Source organism: Lates calcarifer, linkage group LG23 (genome assembly GCF_001640805.2).
Source record: "Lates calcarifer isolate ASB-BC8 linkage group LG23, TLL_Latcal_v3, whole genome shotgun sequence".
NCBI classification, from domain to species: Eukaryota; Metazoa; Chordata; class Actinopteri; family Centropomidae; genus Lates; species Lates calcarifer.
Window position 1 is genome coordinate 6,446,214 of NC_066855.1, and position 19,512 is coordinate 6,465,725.

Sequence of the window (19,512 nt, forward strand, 5' to 3'; positions counted from 1 at the left end):
ACTGGAGCTCATATACACTATTTTAATGTTGTTATGGCTTAAAGTATGACAAAATAAAGTTTTTAAAAAATTAGAAAATCCTTAAAATGACGGAAAAAAGTAAAAAGCAGAAGATGAGATGGAGGAGATGAACTTAAAACTGAATTCTCAACCACGTATATTTAACGGCAGTAAAATTAAGTCACCACTAGTGGGCGCCCAAGTATTTCAACAGTATTAAACTCAGGAGGCTGTTTCGTCTTCTCTCACCTCCTCGACTACAGTTCCTACTTCCTGGATACGCGCTCAGAAAAACAGCCAGGTTGGACTTGTTATTATCATCCTACAACGAGTTTCCGTCAACCTGTAGCTTGTACACGCACGAAGACGACATTTTCCAGCCATAAATAAACGTTTAATATCACGAAATTACTGATGATAACGTAAAATAGGACCGGGAGGCGGAGGGCGCAGAAGTCGCAGAGAAAGGTGAGGTAGTCAAGGAAACTACTAATGGTTTAGCCTGCTAGCTAAAAGCTGCAATATTTATCTGTTTATGTTCGTTTTTAATTCGTTTCATTTCGGCGTTTGTGTTCCCGTTTGGTTAGCGGGTGATTTAAAAAACAAAGAAATGTTGAAAAGTGTGTCAAAAGGCAAACTCAGTTGTGTCTCTGTTCTTCTCCAGAGCGCCACGTCATTGATCGGCGGAGGGGGCAGAAAAACACACCCGGAATTTAGTCCGAGCCCCCGCCTTGAACCCAGGGATTAGTCGTTTACAGTTCACCGCTAGCCTTCTTCGGTGTGTTGTTGTGTGTGTTTTGACTCACCGAGAGAGAAGACCAGTCGACAAGCGGCTCCAAAATGACGGCGTCTAACTCGGGTCTCATCATGAACGTGGTGAACAGCATTGTCGGAGTCAGCGTGCTCACCATGCCCTTCTGCTTCAAACAGGTGGGTCACCTGAGGGTCTGCAGGTGCGGCGGTCAAAACCCTCCCCCCAGAAACACGACCCCTTAAGTTGACTAGTTAATATGCGGAAATAAAAGTACCCGTATGCTGTAAGTCCCGCGTTTAACAAAATGTGCTAAGCAGAATGGACCCGTTTAGGGTTATATAATTGGGTATTATTGGTGATACATCAATATTTAAGCTGTAGTTAGGTAGGGTGAAGATAATTTTATCAGGCAGCTGAATTTGTGATAATACGTCATATTTTATAAAGTGTTAATATGTTTTGTGTATAATATTTAAATCTTAAAAGAAACTAGTTGTAAAATGAATGTAGTAGAATAAAGAGCGTTTCCCTTTAAAATGTAGTGCAACCTTAATGGACAAAATGGAAATACAGGCACTTTAAATAACTTAAGTAGTTGCTACCAGTAACTTTCCCCCATTAAGCTTGAACTGCAAATGCTTTAGCTCGATGCAGTCCATCAAAAATAATATTGTATGTACTCAGTTGTTGTTTGGGGGTAATGTGTGTGTTTTCCAGAGAGGTGTTAACAATATTTATTTTAAATTCACTGATATTGTTTAAAACACCTGTCAGCATGTGTGTCAGCTGTGGGTCAAGAGGTGAAGCAGGTGATCCACTAACAAGTCTGTATGTCAAACCCTAACCTAACGCTAACTCAGTTGCAGCTGATGTGTGTCCAATGAATCTGTGTTTATGGGTGAATGTGACTTGTACTGTAAAGCGCTAAATACAGTCCATTTACCATAACAACACAATTCAGCAGTATCACAATCCACATCCCTCAAAATGACCATGAAGTTATAAAATCAACATCTCTCAACAAAAACGGAACATTATAACCTTCAGCTTGATAGTGAAGACTGCATGTTTCATTTTGGCTTTTGTGTGTTTTGTGTTGTCATTACTGTGAACTGAAATTTGCTAAATGGATGACTATATTACTTTACAGCCTGGTAACTTCCTCATAAGATCAATGGGGATGCTTGGTTGAACATAAACAGCATCCCCATCTGTTGTCAGACTGCATCAAGAGTCTTTATGCTCTTCTCATTACATCATTCAAACACACTGTCGTACAGGTTTTGGCACAGAAACAACAGCTCTGCTGAAGCACCCTTTGCTTGTTACTTTGAAAAAAACTATGTTTGTTGTGTGTGGCCATGAACAAAGAGTCCACAACTAGAAACAAAAAGTTCAGCATTGATGCTGTATTTAGAGTTATTTCAGTAGTGAAGGAACTTAAGAAGATAAGGAGTGTTTTGCTTACTTTAAAAAGCTAGGTCTTCCTCCATCTTTCCCCAAAAAATTTTAACTTAGCCTTCATCATTTGGAGCTCTTCTGTGGTCATTCAGTGTTGTCACAAAGGTTTCATGTCATGTTTTATTGCACACTCTTGGAAAGCTAATTGCACGCTTCCTGTCATAGATTTAACTGATTTGCTTAGCTCCTGTGTGTGGAGGTGAGGTCATTTTGCTATATTTTACATTGAGGATATCCTGTACAAAGACAAGTTGTACATTCTTTTGTTTGATCATGAAGTGTGTGCATGATTTTCTCAGACTTCTCCTTTCCACACACCTTCATGTTTTCAGTCAAATGCTTAACAGAGAAGTGTTTGACATAAAACTAGCAAATATGTTTCCCTCTTGGACTGGAGGTATGATTAATGACTGAATAGAGTCAAGAGTATAGATGCCATTTTGACTATTAGCCAGGAAATCAAGATGACTTTTCACAATAATGTTTGTGTAATTTCATAGAGGAGATTTGAGATATTTTGTATTTCAGTAGGAGGACCAAATTTCAGGACAGGTGTTGAAAGTATGTCTGACATATGTTAACTCTGCTCTCACAGTGTGGGATAGTGCTGGGGACAATGCTGCTGTTCTTCTGTTCGTGGATGACCCACAAGTCTTGCATGTTCCTGGTCCACACGGCCAGCAACACCAAACGAAGGACCTATGCTGGACTGGGTGAGTTTTAGTTGTGATAACTGATGTTTTTATGTGAATAAATGTTAGATTTTCCACTTTGAATTTGACAGTACAGTAGTCTATATGTAGTTCATGAGAGGGTTTGTAATTGCCACTTTCACTGGTCTTTTTTTGGAGAATGTACAGGAAAGTGCAGCAACCACTGCTTGTTTAAAACAGAGGAAGAAGTCGGTCGCTCCCGTACTGTCGAGTGTGTCAGGGATTTTAGATAAGCATAGTTATCCTAGTTTGAGCTTAGGTATTATCAAAACAGACTATTTTTAGGACCCTGTCATGTGTTTGTCGTCATGTTGTTCACACTGACATCATTCCCTTCCCTGCAGCCTTCCATGCTTACGGGAAACCAGGAAAAACACTCGGTGGAGACGAGGCAAGTCTCATTATTTATTCACAACACACATTATGCTGTATGTTGAGTGTATTTGGTGGCTTCATATTCTGCATATTGGGAGGTTTAAAGGGGTTCAGTTGATTTAGAATACCCACTGTATTAAGAGAGTAAACATAGCAAACATATAATAATTGAAAGGTAAAACAAAATAGATTTATTTCCAAAATCATCAACTCTGAGTTAATATTCCACCTGTCTCTGTGTCTTCTCTCTGTCTGTCCCTGCAGTATGATTGGGTTGATGTTGGGGACCTGTATTGCCTTCTACGTTGTTATTGCTGATTTGGGCTCAAATTTCTTCGCTCAGCTGTTGGGTTTACAGGTTTGAAATCGTGACTTTTATCTATTTATGTTGCTATCTTTGAATATTTCATAACACTGATCGATCAGAAATCATACAGTTCATCTCCTCTGCCTTTGTCTTACGCAAAAGTACTTAAAAACTGCAGCGAATGTTTGAACCAGCATGCTCCAGATAGGTAGAGTCCAGTCTGAAAGTGAGCTCTTAAGATACAATGTTGTATTATCATGTCCTCTAAAGGTGACCGGCAGTTTCCGTGTGCTGTTGCTGATTGCTGTGTCTCTGTTCATCGTGCTCCCTCTGAGTCTGCAGAGGAACATGATGTCCTCCATCCAGTCCTTCTCTGCTATGGCTCTCATCTTCTACACCCTCTTCATGTTCACGGTGAGCCCACAGCCACACAGGCAGCTGCACTCTACGCAGTGCGTCTCAATAGACTGCGGTGGAGACACGTATTAGCTTTACTTACAAAGCTTGACAATCAAAATGCATGAGCTAGCACTGTCCTTGAAAGAGATAAAAAGGCCCTATCAAGTTAGCTGTAGAGTTGAGCACGGTATACAGTGCAGTGATATCCTGACCTCTGCAATACTGACAGATGATGTTTAAAGGAATTCTGCTACAGTTAAAATAAAATTAAAAAAAATATGATTAATATTAAAATATGATTTTATAAGAGCATTGAGGAAATTCATCAATAATATTGTAGTCATGCAGTGAAGTAAGTTCTGGACCTACCAGATCTATAATAGCAATGGAGGACAGTTTATCTTAGAGCATTTTGACTATTTACTTTCTTTGTAATGTAAATAACTTACAAGCAATTTGCGCCTGTATTTTTGTGTTTTTCTTTAAGTACAAGAGCTAATTCTGAAGCCAGTTTCCCCCCCAGTAGGATTTTATATATGAATATTACAGACTTTAACAGGTCTTTCATGTATAACCTGAACAACTGCATCTTGTTTGATTTTCTGAATATTGTTTGGATAAATGTCATTTTGTTGTCTACTGTGTTACAATTCTCTCTTATAAGCTCCATTGAATTACTGTATGTACTCTGTGTCTTTCTTATCAACACAATAGTGTCTTGCTCCTCTTTTTTTAAAGAGCAAATCCACACTAAATCACATCAGGCAGAAAACAATTGCTGCACAGCTCTTCATAGGCTGAAACAAAAGCCTTTCCCCTGGGAGGGAGACACCACTTGGAAATTGGCCACAAGAGACATTTTAAGCTCTGTAAGTGCAAAGTAAATGGTGGTCACATGGTCAGTTCCACTCAGTTACAAACCTTTGCAACTCAAGGGAATTACCTTTTTATGTTTGCTCATTTGTTATAAGGAAAACTTGGTCATTCCAGATGTAGATTATGTCAAATGCACTTTTATACATATTCGGTCTCCCTCTAAACTTATTCTTGAAGCCCATTCAGTTGAGATGCTGTTTATATGTCAAATGCATTTGACATATTATTTGTGTTTTTTATTATATGAGTTTTATTCTCTTATCCCAAGTCAGCACTACATTCCCCTTGGTCCATGCTTTCTTCTCCAGCCAGTCAGCAGCAACACTATAGCAGCTGGCTGCTGAAATATGTCTGAGGTTAATACTACCCATAACAATTATTTGGACGTATCTCCTTCAGGAAATGGAAAAAGATTCACGTGTGGAGTCACATGAATTATTTCTTTAGCCCCGTAGCCCTGCCTCAACTCTTTGATTATGTTTTGGCTGCATCTTTCTGTGAAACGTTTGACATTTTCACTCATCTAAGACATTTGTTTTTCTGTTTAAAAGATACATTTTCTCTCCTCTGTGTACACTCTGTAGCAAGTAACCTTGTAGATGTGTTTGCAAGGTGAAAACAGTGAGGTTATAGTTCAAACTGGGGCTTCATCTAACTAACTAAAAAAGCGTAAAACTGGAGATCCATCCAGCAGCACTTTTCTGCCTCATGTGGTTCAGTTCATTTACTCTTTAAATGTGCACACACATAGTTGGTGTGTGTGGCTCTGTTTTACCGACCTGTAGCGCTGCTTCCACAGACTTCAAACTGCTGTTGACAGTGTCTCTGTGTGATGTGACTTTTAGTTCCATAGCATGGCGTTAACCTGGAGCAGTGGTGTGGTGTATGTCTGGCTTTAGATCCAGGCCTGGCCCGGCCCGGCCCAGTCCAGACCCCCTAACCCTCTAACAGTGATATATCTCCTTCCCTCCTCCCTCCTTTCATCCTATATTTTGTTTCTCTCTCCCTTTCCCTTATGCTCATCACACTACTTCCCTCTCTTCCTCTCTTTCCCTCGTGTCCCCCTGTTCCTCCTCCTCACTCCTCCTCCACCACCTCCTCTCTTCCTCTACACCCTGTGTTTGCTCCCCTCTGTCCTGCTGCTGTTTCTGCTGCTGGTGCTGTAGATAGTGTTGTCGTCTCTGCGCTACGGCATAATCTCGGGCTCCTGGGTGGAGCGGGTTCACCTGTGGCGCTTCAAGGGCGTCATTCAGTGCCTGCCCATTATCGCCACAACCTTCTGCTGTCACCCGTAAGTAAACCCACGGAAACCACCCCCAAAATAACACCACAGTAAGGGCAGTGGGAGGGGGTGGAGAGTGAAGGAAGCCCGATGTGTTCCTTGCAAATTTACGCTCCTTAAACTCCCCTCCCACCTACCTGAACCTTCCGCCCACTCTTCTCAGTCGTTCCCATTTTTTTTACCTTTAATTCGGGTTTGGTCTGAGCCATTTCAGCCCTGTGAGTGTGTCTGTGTGTGTGTGTGTGTGTGTGTGTGTGTGTCTTTTTGGTGGCAGTAGTAACAAGGCAGAGGAGTGTAACAAAGTGAAAGTTTTATCTTTGCTGCGCTCCCGACCACCGCCCCAGACCCAGGATGAGCAGCCTGGGTCTGGCTGTGGAAAGGCTGAAGGGTTATGGAGTGTTTTGCTGTCTGTTGGGACTTTATCAGGTAATTAAAAGAGCAAGATGGTGGAAACACATGCTGATCGAAAACCTGTGGAGTAGTTTTTGTTTAGATTACCATATGCCTCTTGTTTTTTTTTTAATCACATTTACAATTTCAGTTACTCATCACTTTCAGGTTTTTTGTTCAGTGTGGGGTTTCCTGTCCTGTCTCTTTGCTTTTCTTCATTCTCTCTGGTTTTCTCTCCTCATTCATTACTTTCATCACCTGTCTGTGAGCCGTCAGCATGGGTGCAGCCCCCCTCCTCATCCTTGTACCTCCCTCCCGTCCTCCCCCTATTGTCTTCATTTGGTTCGGGCCGTAACTTCCAATCCCCCCTCCTCCCCTCCTTCCCCTCAGATGGTGCTGTCCTCGTTCAAACATGGGCTGCTCAGCGGCTGGTGGCTAGGGCAGGTCAATGTGGTACGCTGGGAGGGTGTGTTTCGCTGTTTCCCCATCTGTGGGATGGCCTTCGCCTGTCAGTCGTAAGTACTCCTCCCGCCCCTCCACCTGCACGGGACCATATAATTAAACTAATGTCAAATAAGACTATAAAGAAATCTGAAGTTGAAAGCTCACTGACTCAGAATGACAGTAGTCCTGAAATTATGTGCTGGTTAAATCCTGAAATGTGGGCTTTTCCACTCAGCAACACGGTGAATTGAATCCTTAATTTCTGCATGTAGATACTAATTAAGTGTCACAATTAGTGCATGCATACTTATATAATTCCTTCGAGCCACAGTGGAGGGTTTGGGGTGAGTTCGTCATGTAAAGAGACTCTCAGATTTGTGATTTGTAGTAAAGGGAGGCTGCTTATTTTTGCTAATGTGCTTTTCACAGTCAGCTCATCTGTTTCTGCTCCACCATTTTATCTCACCTATCTAAAATTAACCAGGGACTTAAACTGCCTTTTGTCCATGCTGCTGCTTTTGTTTTTATTTGAAGTGATCAGAATTAGTGATTTTTACACATTTGATAAACAAATGGCACTGCGGAATTTGCTGCAAGGAAAAATAGTCAAAAAAATCATAGATATATTACACACAGTTTTAAGAAAAACTGAGCGTTGTTTAGTTTCAGTTTTCTGATTTGAAACATTAATATTAGCTAAATATACATGGATGCAGACCTAGCAAGTGTAGCAGATACTATATATGCATTTAGATTTTTTTCATTTTCCCAGATAGTAGGAGGGTTTTCACGCCAATTATTGCACTACCATTAACTTTCCCCACAGTGACAGGAGAGATCACACTGCTACATGTCACTTCTCACTGCTTAATCAGAGCTTCTCTGAGTCACCAAATTCATTTATTTCTCCATTTTCACCCATCTGCATGGTCTGTCACTGCCTCTTTTTGTCCTGTCCTCTATGCTTTGGCGCTTGCTCTGGGATTTGAGGTGAGTTGATCAGGTTGTGGGTAACACACAAAACTCTAACGGGATCTGGGTGTATGAGGTCTTGTATTGGATTTGAATGGGGAAGGATGCAGGGAGTGTTACAGTGAGGTCATCAGGGGCCAGATGTTTGGGTGGTGGTGGTGGTGGTATATGGGTTTGTTTGTGTGAGAGCGAGTGAGGTAAGTGGCAGGAGTGGGGTGACTGGAGGCTCAAGACTGAAACGAGACTTTAATTAATGAAATTGTACAAAGCCAACATAACATTATGGTATGGCAGGCGTGTCCATTAACAAGTGAGGTGTGCGCGCGTTAGAAGAAGAAGAAAGTGTGTTTATGTGTGTGTTTTGTGTGTTGGTTCCCACTAGTGGTGCTGAGTGATATTTGGCAGGGTGATTTCTTGGCCTGTGGTCAGGCCGAGCGAGGCAAGCGCTCCGTCAGGCGGCAGGCAACTTAAGCCAAACCACTAATCAACACATTGGACTGCCGCCATCTTACAGACACACACTGATGTATTCACAGGCTGATTAAACAGCTCTCAGCACATTGGATTTTTATTACATTCATGAAATGTGTTTACTTTCGGTTAAAACATTACTTAACATCACCATTATGACGGGATGGGAGCTGGCCCCGTTGTTTTTTGGCTGCGCGTTCGAATCGCGAGGAGCAGTTAGCTCATAATAGAGGGACATAAGAAAAATGTGCGGTGAAAATGTCCCTCTGTGATGCTACTGTCAGCATGCTTTCAACTCCAAGTTAATGATATTATCTACGGCACACACTCGAGCCCTCCCCACACACACACACAGACACACATGCGTACCTCCACACATTCACTTTAAAGAGCTTCTCCAACATATTTCCTCAGTTTAAAGGGCAGCGTAAAGCAAATAAAAACACATTAGCCTCTGAGTCAGGACTATTGGGTGACCATTAGATGCTTTAGCTCCCTGCTTACAATATGCCGTTTTATTTAACCTTGGCTCTGAGATTTACTGGTTTGCGGATTAAACAAGCATCAAGGAATAGCACCACGGGACGGTGCTCGCTCATAAAACCAGAGTGTGTGAAAGAGAGACAGGCGAAGAGAGAACGAGAGGCAGAGAAAGTTATGGTTTCTTTCTCTCCCTCTCTCTCTCTCTCTCTCTCATTTCTTCTCTTTTTCTTCCTCTCTCTTATATGTAAGAGAGAGAGAGAAAGAGAGGGGGTGAGCACAAAGGGTCTGCCAGGGAAGTTTATAATGCTCTAAAACCTGCCAGGCACTCGCTGTTATATATAAAGCCTGTAAATTCACTGGTTAATGTGGCGATGGTCCCCTCCACTCCGCCGCGCTCTCTTATAGCGCAGAGGAGAAAATGACAGTCTCAGGTTCAACCTCAGCCCACCTTGACTACTGTCACCCATTCTGTGTCACACACACACCACACTGTTTACATAGTTCACCCACACTGCCATTAGTTCCATCTCCTGCCATTTTGAAATATTCATTTTTAGTGAATTAATCCTAACCTTGTGTTCATAATAAAAAATCCACTTGTTGAAAATGTTGTTGCATTCACGTGTTTGTCTGACAGACTTGGAGACTCACAGGCATCTAAATTATGTCTGGCTGTATGAGGTTTGCAGCTAATATGATTGGTTATTGATCAAAACTGGCTGCTTTGTTTCTTAACATCCATAGATTGGTGCCATCTTAAGCTCGAGCAGAAGCAACTGTGACATTTTATTATTTTAAAATTGTAATTTAGCAAGCTGTACCTAGTTTATTATTGGCTTGTTTTACTTTTACACATGTTCTAACAGTGCAGATTTACAGAAGTTGGTAGCAGATATCTATGTCAGCATGTATGACTTCAGAATCAGTCAAACAGGAAATGTGACAACAGCTTTTTAGTCAATACAGATTTTAATTTCACATTACTGATGACAGCCTTACAGTGTTAAACTCTGATGGGCTAAAAAAAATCATTTGTCTGAGTTGGATGCTGACAAGGACATGAGGAGAGTGATGCATCATTTGATTATTGAGTGGCACAAATGGGCCCCCATATGGCTGCTCATTAAAGAAAATCTACAGAGTAGTTTCCAATACCAGGTTTTAAGCAAGTAGCTATGTAGACCATGACTGAGCGCAGCTGTTTGAACACAGAAAACATAACTCTGTCGATTCACTGTAACATCCGTGGGACTACTTTCCTTGCCCTCCTTATCAAATGCCCATAGCAGAAGTTGTATATCTGATAATTCAGACAACACATGAATGCACAGCAACAGCACCAGTGTGGCAATGTGTCAAGCGGCATGCAGAGCGTGTTTTTTTTTTTTTTTTTGAGCTGCTTGTCTCTCACAGGCAGGTGCTGCCGACCTACGACAGCCTGGACGAGCCATCCGTCAAACGCATGAGCACCATCTTCACCTCGGCCCTCAACGTAGTCACCATCTTCTACATCACCGTGAGTGGAAATGTCAACGCCATTCACACCAGTCACATTTGTCTCCATCAGTGCTGTTGCATGGAAACTGATACTACAGTGTCTGCTCGGCCTGATCTTTTTCAGGCATCTTCAATTCACTGCCTAAAAAGGCAGCAGATGTCTAATGCATGTACACACAAATTCATTTAGAGGATCTTATTGTAAAAAATTGTATTAATTTCTGCCCTTTTTTGCCCCTACCATGTATCTGGTTCCCTCCACTTCTCTCTAAACCAGGTGGGGTTCTTTGGCTATGTCAGCTTCACAGAAAACATTGCGGGCAACGTGCTGATGAACTTCCCCTCCAACCTGGTGACGGAAATGATCCGTGTGGGCTTTATGATGTCTGTGGCCGTCGGATTCCCCATGATGATCTTGCCCTGCCGCCAGGCCATCAACACCATGCTTTTTGAGCAGCAGGTGAGCTCAAATACTACTCACACACTTCCTGTAAAGGTAGTGTAAAAGAGCCAAGACACCAGAAAAGTCTTTGTGGTTTGATACCTAACTAGACATTATTCTTTAATGTGTTTTTTTTAATGTATGTAATGTTAATAGCAGAAGGATAACAATTTGGACATAAAGTGTGTGTGTAATAATAGGTATACTTTCCTTATATGAATGCATTTAAATCTTTTCATTCCACACTTTACCTCATTACTGTGGAAGGCACTCACATCCTCTCTGCAGTGCAGTTTGATTGTCATAAAAACCACTGGAGACACTTGGTGTGGGTCTTAACTGTGACGTCTGTTGAATTTTCATCGTATCCAGATGTGAGCACAGGCACATAAACACATCTGACTTAATAAAATCCTGTGACATGCACTATTTCTTATGTCATTTTGAAGAATTTCTAGCATATATGGTGCTGAAAGTTTTTCGGGGGGCGTTTTGTTATTCTTTAATTTTCAGAACTGCACCATATGTAGCTTTTTATCTTTTACTAGTGAAATAGGAAGTCCCGCTAGTTTGTATTTTTAGGTGGAAATCAGATCAACTTGTGTCCTTGAAAAAAGAAAACTGTAAATTTACTGCTTGAGTTTTTCTTTTTTATCTTTCCTACATTTCTCTCTCGTATCTCTCTGTTTCCGTCTTACAGCAGAAGGATGGGACGTTTGCTGCCGGGGGATACATGCCTCCTCTGCGCTTCAAGATGATCACCCTCTGCATTGTGTTTGGCACCATGCTGGGAGGCATTCTCATTCCCAACGGTACATCCTGTGTGTGGGTGAACAATCAGGCATGGATTGAGTGAATTAAAATTGTATATGCGTGTTCACATGTGTGTGGCTCGCCGGCTGGAGGTCTTGTGTTCCTTTATGTGGGCGGAGTAGCAGAGGAGCTTTACGACATGTGTGAATGTGACTTTACGAGTCAGTGACTGTCACACTCTAACACAGTCCTTAAATCAGGGCCCTAACTTTTATCTCCTTTTAGACGGGCAGACGGGAAGATAGGGCTATTATTCTTCTAGACTCTGTCTCTCTCTCATACACACACACTTAAACACACACTCACAAAATCCATGTACACACCAGCACTGGCTCTCTGTCAGGTTCTTTGAGTCTTCCCATCCCTCTCACAAACAGCTCCAAAATGGTGGAGATGTAAAGGTTAGCATGAGTTTATGTTTTATTCATTCTTTTATATGGTGGCTGTTTGTTAAACTTTTGATTGGTAGACACACACACACACAGTGGGATTGGATGGCTCTTTGTGTGTCTAATCAGACTAATAGACTGAGGAGAAGGGAGGTAAGGACCCTGGGGAGAATGGACACTAAATCTGAGGGAGACAATATGGTGTCCGTCCTCTGGATGAACGATGGGTTTCCGGGCCCGACGCCCAGGCGGCCTGGTCCACAGAGACAGGGGTGGGGCCAGGGTCCTCGCTGCTGCCAGGAACAGGGTGCCATGGACTGGGGAGCCTGCGCGTGTCTGGGCGGGTGCTGGTTATGAATGGCAGAGGCAGGTATGAATGGAGCTAGAGATAAGGAGCGTAGATTTTTGTAGGGAGGATTGCTTTGAGTTATTTGGCAGAGGACAGATGGAACAGTGTTCACAGCGGGACACATACCTCTCAGCACTGGCAGCGTCGGTGCTACGTTTTGCCTGGCGGGCTCCTAGTGTTTTTGATTTGACATAAACCACACATTCCCATCAGATAGGCTTGATAAGTGGCAGAATCTGGATCTTCTTATCCATCATTTTCAGCTGCCATTTCACCTGTTTATCCATTATTTTTGGTCATTATTTCAACTGTTTATTTTAATTGGCACATATGCCCCAACAACTGCAGAATTACCCCCTGGGGTACAAATACCCCTGGTTAGGAATCACCACTCCGCAGGTCCCCACGATAATCCCTGTGTCTTTCTTTCCCTTTTCTCTCTTTAGTGGAAACCATTCTAGGTCTGACTGGAGCCACCATGGGCAGCCTCATCTGCTTCATATGCCCCGCTCTAATCTACAGGAAAATCCAGAAGAACAGCATCATCTCTCAGGTTACACAGTCAGAATTTGCACTTTTCTAATCATTTCGTCATTGAAAATATAAGTTTTAATCAAAATGTCTGAATTTTTTTTGCTTCTCCTCTGTCTCTCTGTCCTGTAGCTGGTGCTCTGGGTGGGTCTGGGCATCCTGCTCATCAGCACCTTTACCACTCTCTCAATTTCGGCAAGTAGCCCTGGCACCAGAGTCCCGGCTCCGCCTCCTCCAGCACCCGACAAGAACAACGTGCCGCTGCCCGGCCCCCATGAACTGCACGGTAAAGATCATGACATGCACTAATGGCTGGCAATCAGTTATCTACTTGACGGACTGTAGATGAAAGTGGTTTACTAATGAGCCATGGAAACATTTACCTCAGTGTGCTGGAGCCAGAGTTGTCTGCAGCGTCTGAAATTGGACAGCAGCGCTGCATGTAATTATTTCATGCAAAAGGCACCGGCGGCACAAGAGACATGTTTATTTTTTTGTTTTATTTTCAAAGTCGTGGACTGACTGTAGCGCCCTTAAAACAGCAAGATGAAGAGAATATGAGCCAGTAGCAAAGGGCCATTGAAACTAAAACAAAAGCACAAAGCCACAGCAAAAGAAAGAGTTGCTTTCATCTCTGTGAGAAGAAAAGATGGAGACAGACAGAGCGAGTGATAGACAGACAGACAGGCAGGGTGAGAAGATAACCTCTTGATAATATCTGAGAGCAGCACTGAGCGCTTGACATTGATGGAGCGAGAGTGATGCCCTTCAAACTCCAGCAATTTCTCCCCTCTCTGCTACCTCTGTTCATTTCTCCTGCCACCCCCTCCCCCCAAAATACATTGTCTACAACCCCCCTTTCTCCCACCATATCTCCAGTGGCAGCTATAAAATGCCTGCAAGCTCTGGCTGTATAAAGAGAAGGGGTTGATAAGGGCTTGGGAAGAGGTAGTTGAGTACAGATGGAAACAAATGGACATGAGACGTAATGAAAGTCTGTGAGATCATTTTTGTTTCACTTCCTCTTTTTTACCTCATGGTTCTCCAGTTGCATCTTCTTCTGACTTGCTCACTCACACCTGCAAAGTCTGCCTACCTCCATCTTTGTGATTCTTTCTGATTGTTTGAACTCTAATTGATTCTACCCCATTCTTTCTTCCCATCCTTTCTCGCCTGTTCTGACCTGCACACCTGTTTCCTGCTCATCATTCGGTTTCAATTTTAATTCGTCTCCCTTTTTACTCTTTTCTCTCTGTTGCTCATGTATTACACCGCACCGACTGTGTCCGTTCTGCCATTGTCAGTATTTGCTGCCACCTGGTGGATTAGCTCCACAAAATCAATGACAGCTGGGTTTATCAGTGAGATATCCCTGGGTGTTAATTTACCTTAATGCCAGCAGTTAATGTGTACAATAAACACCACTGTACAAGAAAATAAAGAGTACATTTCACAGTTAGTGATAAATATGATTCAATATAATACTGTAATTCTAATTTTCTTTGACAAGAAAAAATACTGGAATAAATGAGATGTTACATTTATGGTTTTTTAATTTAGTCCCAGTAATGTGTCGCATATTTTACTGTCTGTACAGTCTGTGTGAGAAAATACAGCTAAGACAAATAAAAAGCCCACACGGAACAGAACTAAACAAGAGTATAAAACATTCCAGGGTGAAAATGCCATTTTATAGATGTATTAAATGATTTGTAGTTGATACTCTGTAGCAGTAGTCTGTGTTGTAATTGTGTTTTGTGTGTTTGCATGCAGATAATCCTCCAAACAAGAAGCCAGTGGAAATAGAAAAGCCTGATCTCCCAGCTGCTGTAGAGGTGGTACAACCTGTGGAGAGAGACCAGGCTGAGCCTCCACAGATTAAGGGACCAGTGGAAGTACCTGAGAGGAAGAAGGAGGAAGAGGTGCAGTTGGACCGTCCTGATGCTGGTAAGGAAACTGAACCAAAACTGGGATCCTCACTGGATCTTCTCTGTACTGTGCAGAAATCGTGAGTATTTTTTCTGTTTGCCTCAGGTGTCGCGGTGCCTGAGGGAGAGGCCCATCGCCACGAACCACCCATCCCTCATGATGAGGTCAAAGTAGACATAAGAAAGGAGGATGAGAAAGAACCTGCTGGAGTAGGAGGAGGAGGAGGAGAGGAAGAACCCAACAAAGATGAAGAGCATGGTTTAGGTCACGCTGTGAAGGCAGAGGACAAAAAAGACAAGAAGGCTGAAGAGAATCCAAAGCCTGCAGACGTTATTGTGAAGAGAGAGGAGGTGGATTTGGGTGGAGGTGAGGTCCTGTCCAATGAGGTGCTAGAGAAGCCAGTGGGAGAGGCAGGCAAGAAGCAGGACGTTCCCTCACTCAAGGAAGTGGAGAGGCTCGATCCTGTTAAAGACCCTCTGGGAGGGAATGCAGTGGTGGTGGCCAAACCGGCTGTGGTGGTGGATAAAGTGGGCAAAGCTGCAGAAGCTGCAGGGAAACGTGAGTATTTGTTTCAGTCCTTGTATAGCTGTAGTCGAAGGGAACTGAAGGGAATTAAAGATATTTAAAAAAATGCAGCATTGACCTTGTGATATTTGGCAATTCTTTAGCTCAACTTCCTGATGGAGAACAACATCCTGCTGCAGAAGAGGCTCCAGCTGCAGACACAGCAGACGAAAAGATGGACGGTAAGAGTAGAAAATGTTCAGTAAATTCTGTGGAAACTAAACAAACCCAAAGTTTAAAAATCACCAGCTGCACTGCAGGACAACTTCAGTATTTGATAATACATCTTTCATTGGATGTGAGTGCTGAGCAGTCATACAGCAAAAAAAGAAATCATGCAGTAGAGGGTGGGAATGCCATTCTCTCCGTCAGCATTTTGCCCTCACGGACCAGAGTGCCGACCAGTGCAGCTGCAGCTTTGTGGGGGCAGTGTTTATAGCCTATGACATACAGTGGTCCTTTGACAGTCAGGCCCAGCACATGACTGTTTTCTGTGTAGCTGTAAGTGGAAAAAAATGACAGCATCACTATTGCATTTTTGACTATTGTGTATAGTGCACAGTGAGCTCTAATATAGAACAAATTGAAATATGAGAGATAGAGGCAGGCTGTGAGAGAGTGCATCTTCCTCACAGGCTGATAATGATTGATGAAGGTTGGGTTAATTGGCTAATTTAATTAGCTGTGTTAAAATAGACTTAAAGGACTTTGCTATGGTCTGCTGCATACTGTTTATGTCCCTGCCACTTTTCCTCACCTCACATTGCTTATGTAATCTCATCTTCGTGACCTGCTCTTGCTTACTGTGCCTATTTTCGAAGGTACATGCGAAGTAAAACATAGGAGAAATGTCTCTTTTACTTCTCGACCTGGCTTGATACTTTCAGCATTTCAGCTTTTTTGGCTTTTGTTGACTCTCTTTCTGTTGTTTACTTTTGCCCTCTGTCTCTCTCTCTCTCATTCTCTTTCTCTTTCTTTACCCCCTTTTTTCTCTCTTTCTCTGCGGGACTCCTATCACAGTGATAAAAAAGTTGGTTGCAGGTATGAACTCCCTCTTGCTTTTTCGTCTGTTTACCTCAGCCTGTCATTCAATTTCAGTCAGTGGGCCATTTATCTGTTAATAGATATTTACATACAGAACATATTATCATTTTGGTTTTTATTTATGTTTGTGTAGAATCCACCCACTCACCTCACCCTCTAACATAGTTTGTGTGTGTCTACAACTGCCCATTACTGCACATTTCAGTTTATGTTTAAGGCTACAGTCTAGATGTGTTTGAATGAATCCATAAATATTGGGTTACTGTCTGTTTCTCTTCTTCTCCTACATAGAGTTTGGCCCTTCATCAGCCTAACTGAGCTTCTTACAGATCCCTAACCAATATATATTTCCCAGAGCAGTTTGTGACTTGTTTTAACTCAACGTCTCTGTCTCCATGTAGAGGGCCAGCTCGACCACGCGGTGCTGCTGCAGGTGATTAAGGAGCAACAGGAACAACAGAAGAGACTTCTAGACCAGCAGGAAAAACTACTGGCTGTCATAGAGGAGCAACACAAGGAAATCCACCAGAAACAGCCTGCTGGTGCGTATAGACATTATTTTTCCCAGATAACAGTGCCCACACAAGACAGAGTGTAAGCAAAGTGTTAATATTTTAAAGGTGCTGCTGAAGGTGAGGCAGAGAAAGGCATCCAGGAGCACTTGGAAGCGATGGAAGGTGGAGCAGCCAAGCCCAAAGACTCTGGCTTGGCCTCAGAGTTGAAGCAGTCCAAGGAAGCAGCTGTAGCTGAAGTGGGAGCTCCACAAGGTGGAGTGGTTGGGCCTCACGCTGTGGCCCAGAACCAAGCTCAGGCTGGGGATAAGGTTGCAGAGGCAGGGGCGCCTAAAGGAGCTGTTCCAGCTGCTTACAAGGAGGATGTTCATGTTGTGCCTGGAGGAGAAAGTCATAAACAGAATGAGCTAGGGGCGAGGGGAGTGCCACTGGGAAGGAAAAGACAAGATGACCATCAACCTGTGCCTAAAAATGATCAGGTAGCTCAACTTAAAGGTGAAGAAAGAAGCCTGGACAGGGAAAAAGAGAAAATTGAAAATGTTAAAATACAGAAGATAGAAAAAGAGATTCAGGCAAGACTGGAAAAAGAACAGCTGGAAAAGATGGCCAAAGAGCAGGAATTAAAGAGGGAAAGGATAGAGAAAGAAGTGCAGGCAAGGCTGGAAAAAGAACAGCTGGAGAGGGAAAGACAGGAAAAGCTGGCTAAAGAACAGCAGTTGGAGAAGGAGAGAATAGAGAAAGAAGTGCAGGCAATGGTGGAAAAAGAACGAGTGGAAAGGGAGAGAAGAGAGAAGCTGGCCAAAGAACAGGAGCTGGAGAAAGAAAGAGCAGAAAGAGAAAGGCTCGCACAGGAGAAACTGGCACTGCAGAAAGCTGCAGAAGAGAGACTCCAGCAGGAGTTAGAGAAAGCAGACAATGAAATACTTGAGAGAGCGAGAAAAGAGAAGGAGGCAGAGGAGGCTCGAGAGAGGCTGGCCCAGCTGGAGCGAGCCGTAGAAGCCCAAAAAGCTGAAAAACCTGCACACGGGGCTGAGCGAGAAGACGGCGAAGCTTTGAAGAATGGAGGACGAGACCTCAAAGAGAGAGTTGCTGCTCAGGCGGACCCCAGAGAAGGTGCAGAAGACGGGGCTGTCAAAGCCGAGGCTCGCCCCCAGGGCTCCCACGAGAAGGTCAGGGACCAGGGGGAGATGGATCTAAGGCGGAGGCGCAGGGCAGTGGGACCTAAAGAGGCTGGAGGGCCCCCAGAGGAGACCAGGGTGTCCAGGGGGGTGCCTGGGCTGGAGCCCCTGCTGGAGCTGGGAGGCTCAGACCTGCACGCGGCCCTGGAGGAGCAGCTACTGGCCGGGGCAATGGTGCACTCGCGGCAGATTAAACAGACCTCAGAGGATGAGGGAGCGAAATAACATACATCAGACACAAACACACAGATGCTCATTTAATGGTCAGGGTGCAAGTTCACACATACTACACACCTGCAGGACCTTCTAATACTGTGGACCATGATATTGTTGCCTTACATTCTCTCTTGCCTTCATGGACAAAGAGGAACGTTTTCTCTTTCTTGATATTATGTACTCTGGAAATAACCAAAGTCTTTATTAAACAGCAAAGTGTATGTAAATATTAACTTATTTTTGTCTGGTGGCAGAGAATTTTGAAAAATGTATTGTTGAAATGTATATAAATCTATGCAAGTACTGTTAGATGGAGTGTTTTGACAGGGCAAATCATGTTTGTATGTGAGTCACTTTAATGTGTTTTTTTATTCACCAGCTTGTGGATTCTGCCTTTCTGTATGATCCGTTGTTTGTGCTGAGTGTTTGTTAAAGGCATTGCAGTGTTTATCTGTTAGTCTGAGATGTAAATATTGTAAATCTGTTAGGTTTCATTTCATTGATCAATGTTCAGGGGGTCTTTGAACCTACATTTACCACACAGTAGATGAAGTGTGGATTCAAGCCCTTTTATAAGTGTTGATTCATTATACTTTCAAATGAAAGTCACTGAATCCAACCTCATGCTGGAGCTACGAGGTATACAGTGTAGCCTTACTGGCTGATAAACTGTGGACCCTGAAGCAGCTTGATCCAGAACATATGGATCCACGACTGTAGTTACTAATCATTCCATCTTAAATATACCTTCCTTGTTGATTTATTAGTGCCTTCCAATCCATATGCTGCTGCAGTAGTGATGGTTTTTCAAAACAAACTATGGCAGTTTCTTTCAACTAGTGGTCTTTTTTCTTCCACATGACCCCTCTTACTGTAAATGGTACAGTAATTTTAATATATAAGATTTGTACATTGTGTTCAGGACAGTGGAAAGAAATCTGGACCATGTTATTAGTGCTTCTTAGTAATACAACTTTTCTGAAAATTCCTATGTTAGCACTTCAACATGTTGGACCTTTGCTTTGTACAAGAGGCTATTTTTCTGACTATTTTTCTAGATGCATTTTGTTTCTGTACATTTTGGTGACAAGAATAAATAAAAGATATGTTACAACCATGGC

General features: G+C 42.9%; 1 protein-coding gene across 1 annotated transcript; it reads left to right on the forward strand.

Moving 5' to 3' along the window:
- The first annotated feature begins 247 nt into the window (after positions 1-247).
- slc38a10 (solute carrier family 38 member 10) lies at positions 248-19,510 on the forward strand. The gene is given in 18 exon segments (XM_051066319.1): positions 248-468; positions 665-930; positions 2,811-2,928; positions 3,273-3,307; positions 3,309-3,319; positions 3,568-3,661; positions 3,881-4,024; positions 6,052-6,176; positions 10,341-10,443; positions 10,702-10,884; positions 11,567-11,678; positions 12,864-12,970; positions 13,081-13,234; positions 14,722-14,895; positions 14,983-15,435; positions 15,546-15,623; positions 16,887-17,027; positions 17,106-19,510. Coding segments are annotated over 17 exon segments (3,417 nt in total). The 5' UTR covers positions 248-468; positions 665-840; the 3' UTR covers positions 18,401-19,510.
- Positions 19,511-19,512: the final 2 nt, after the last annotated feature.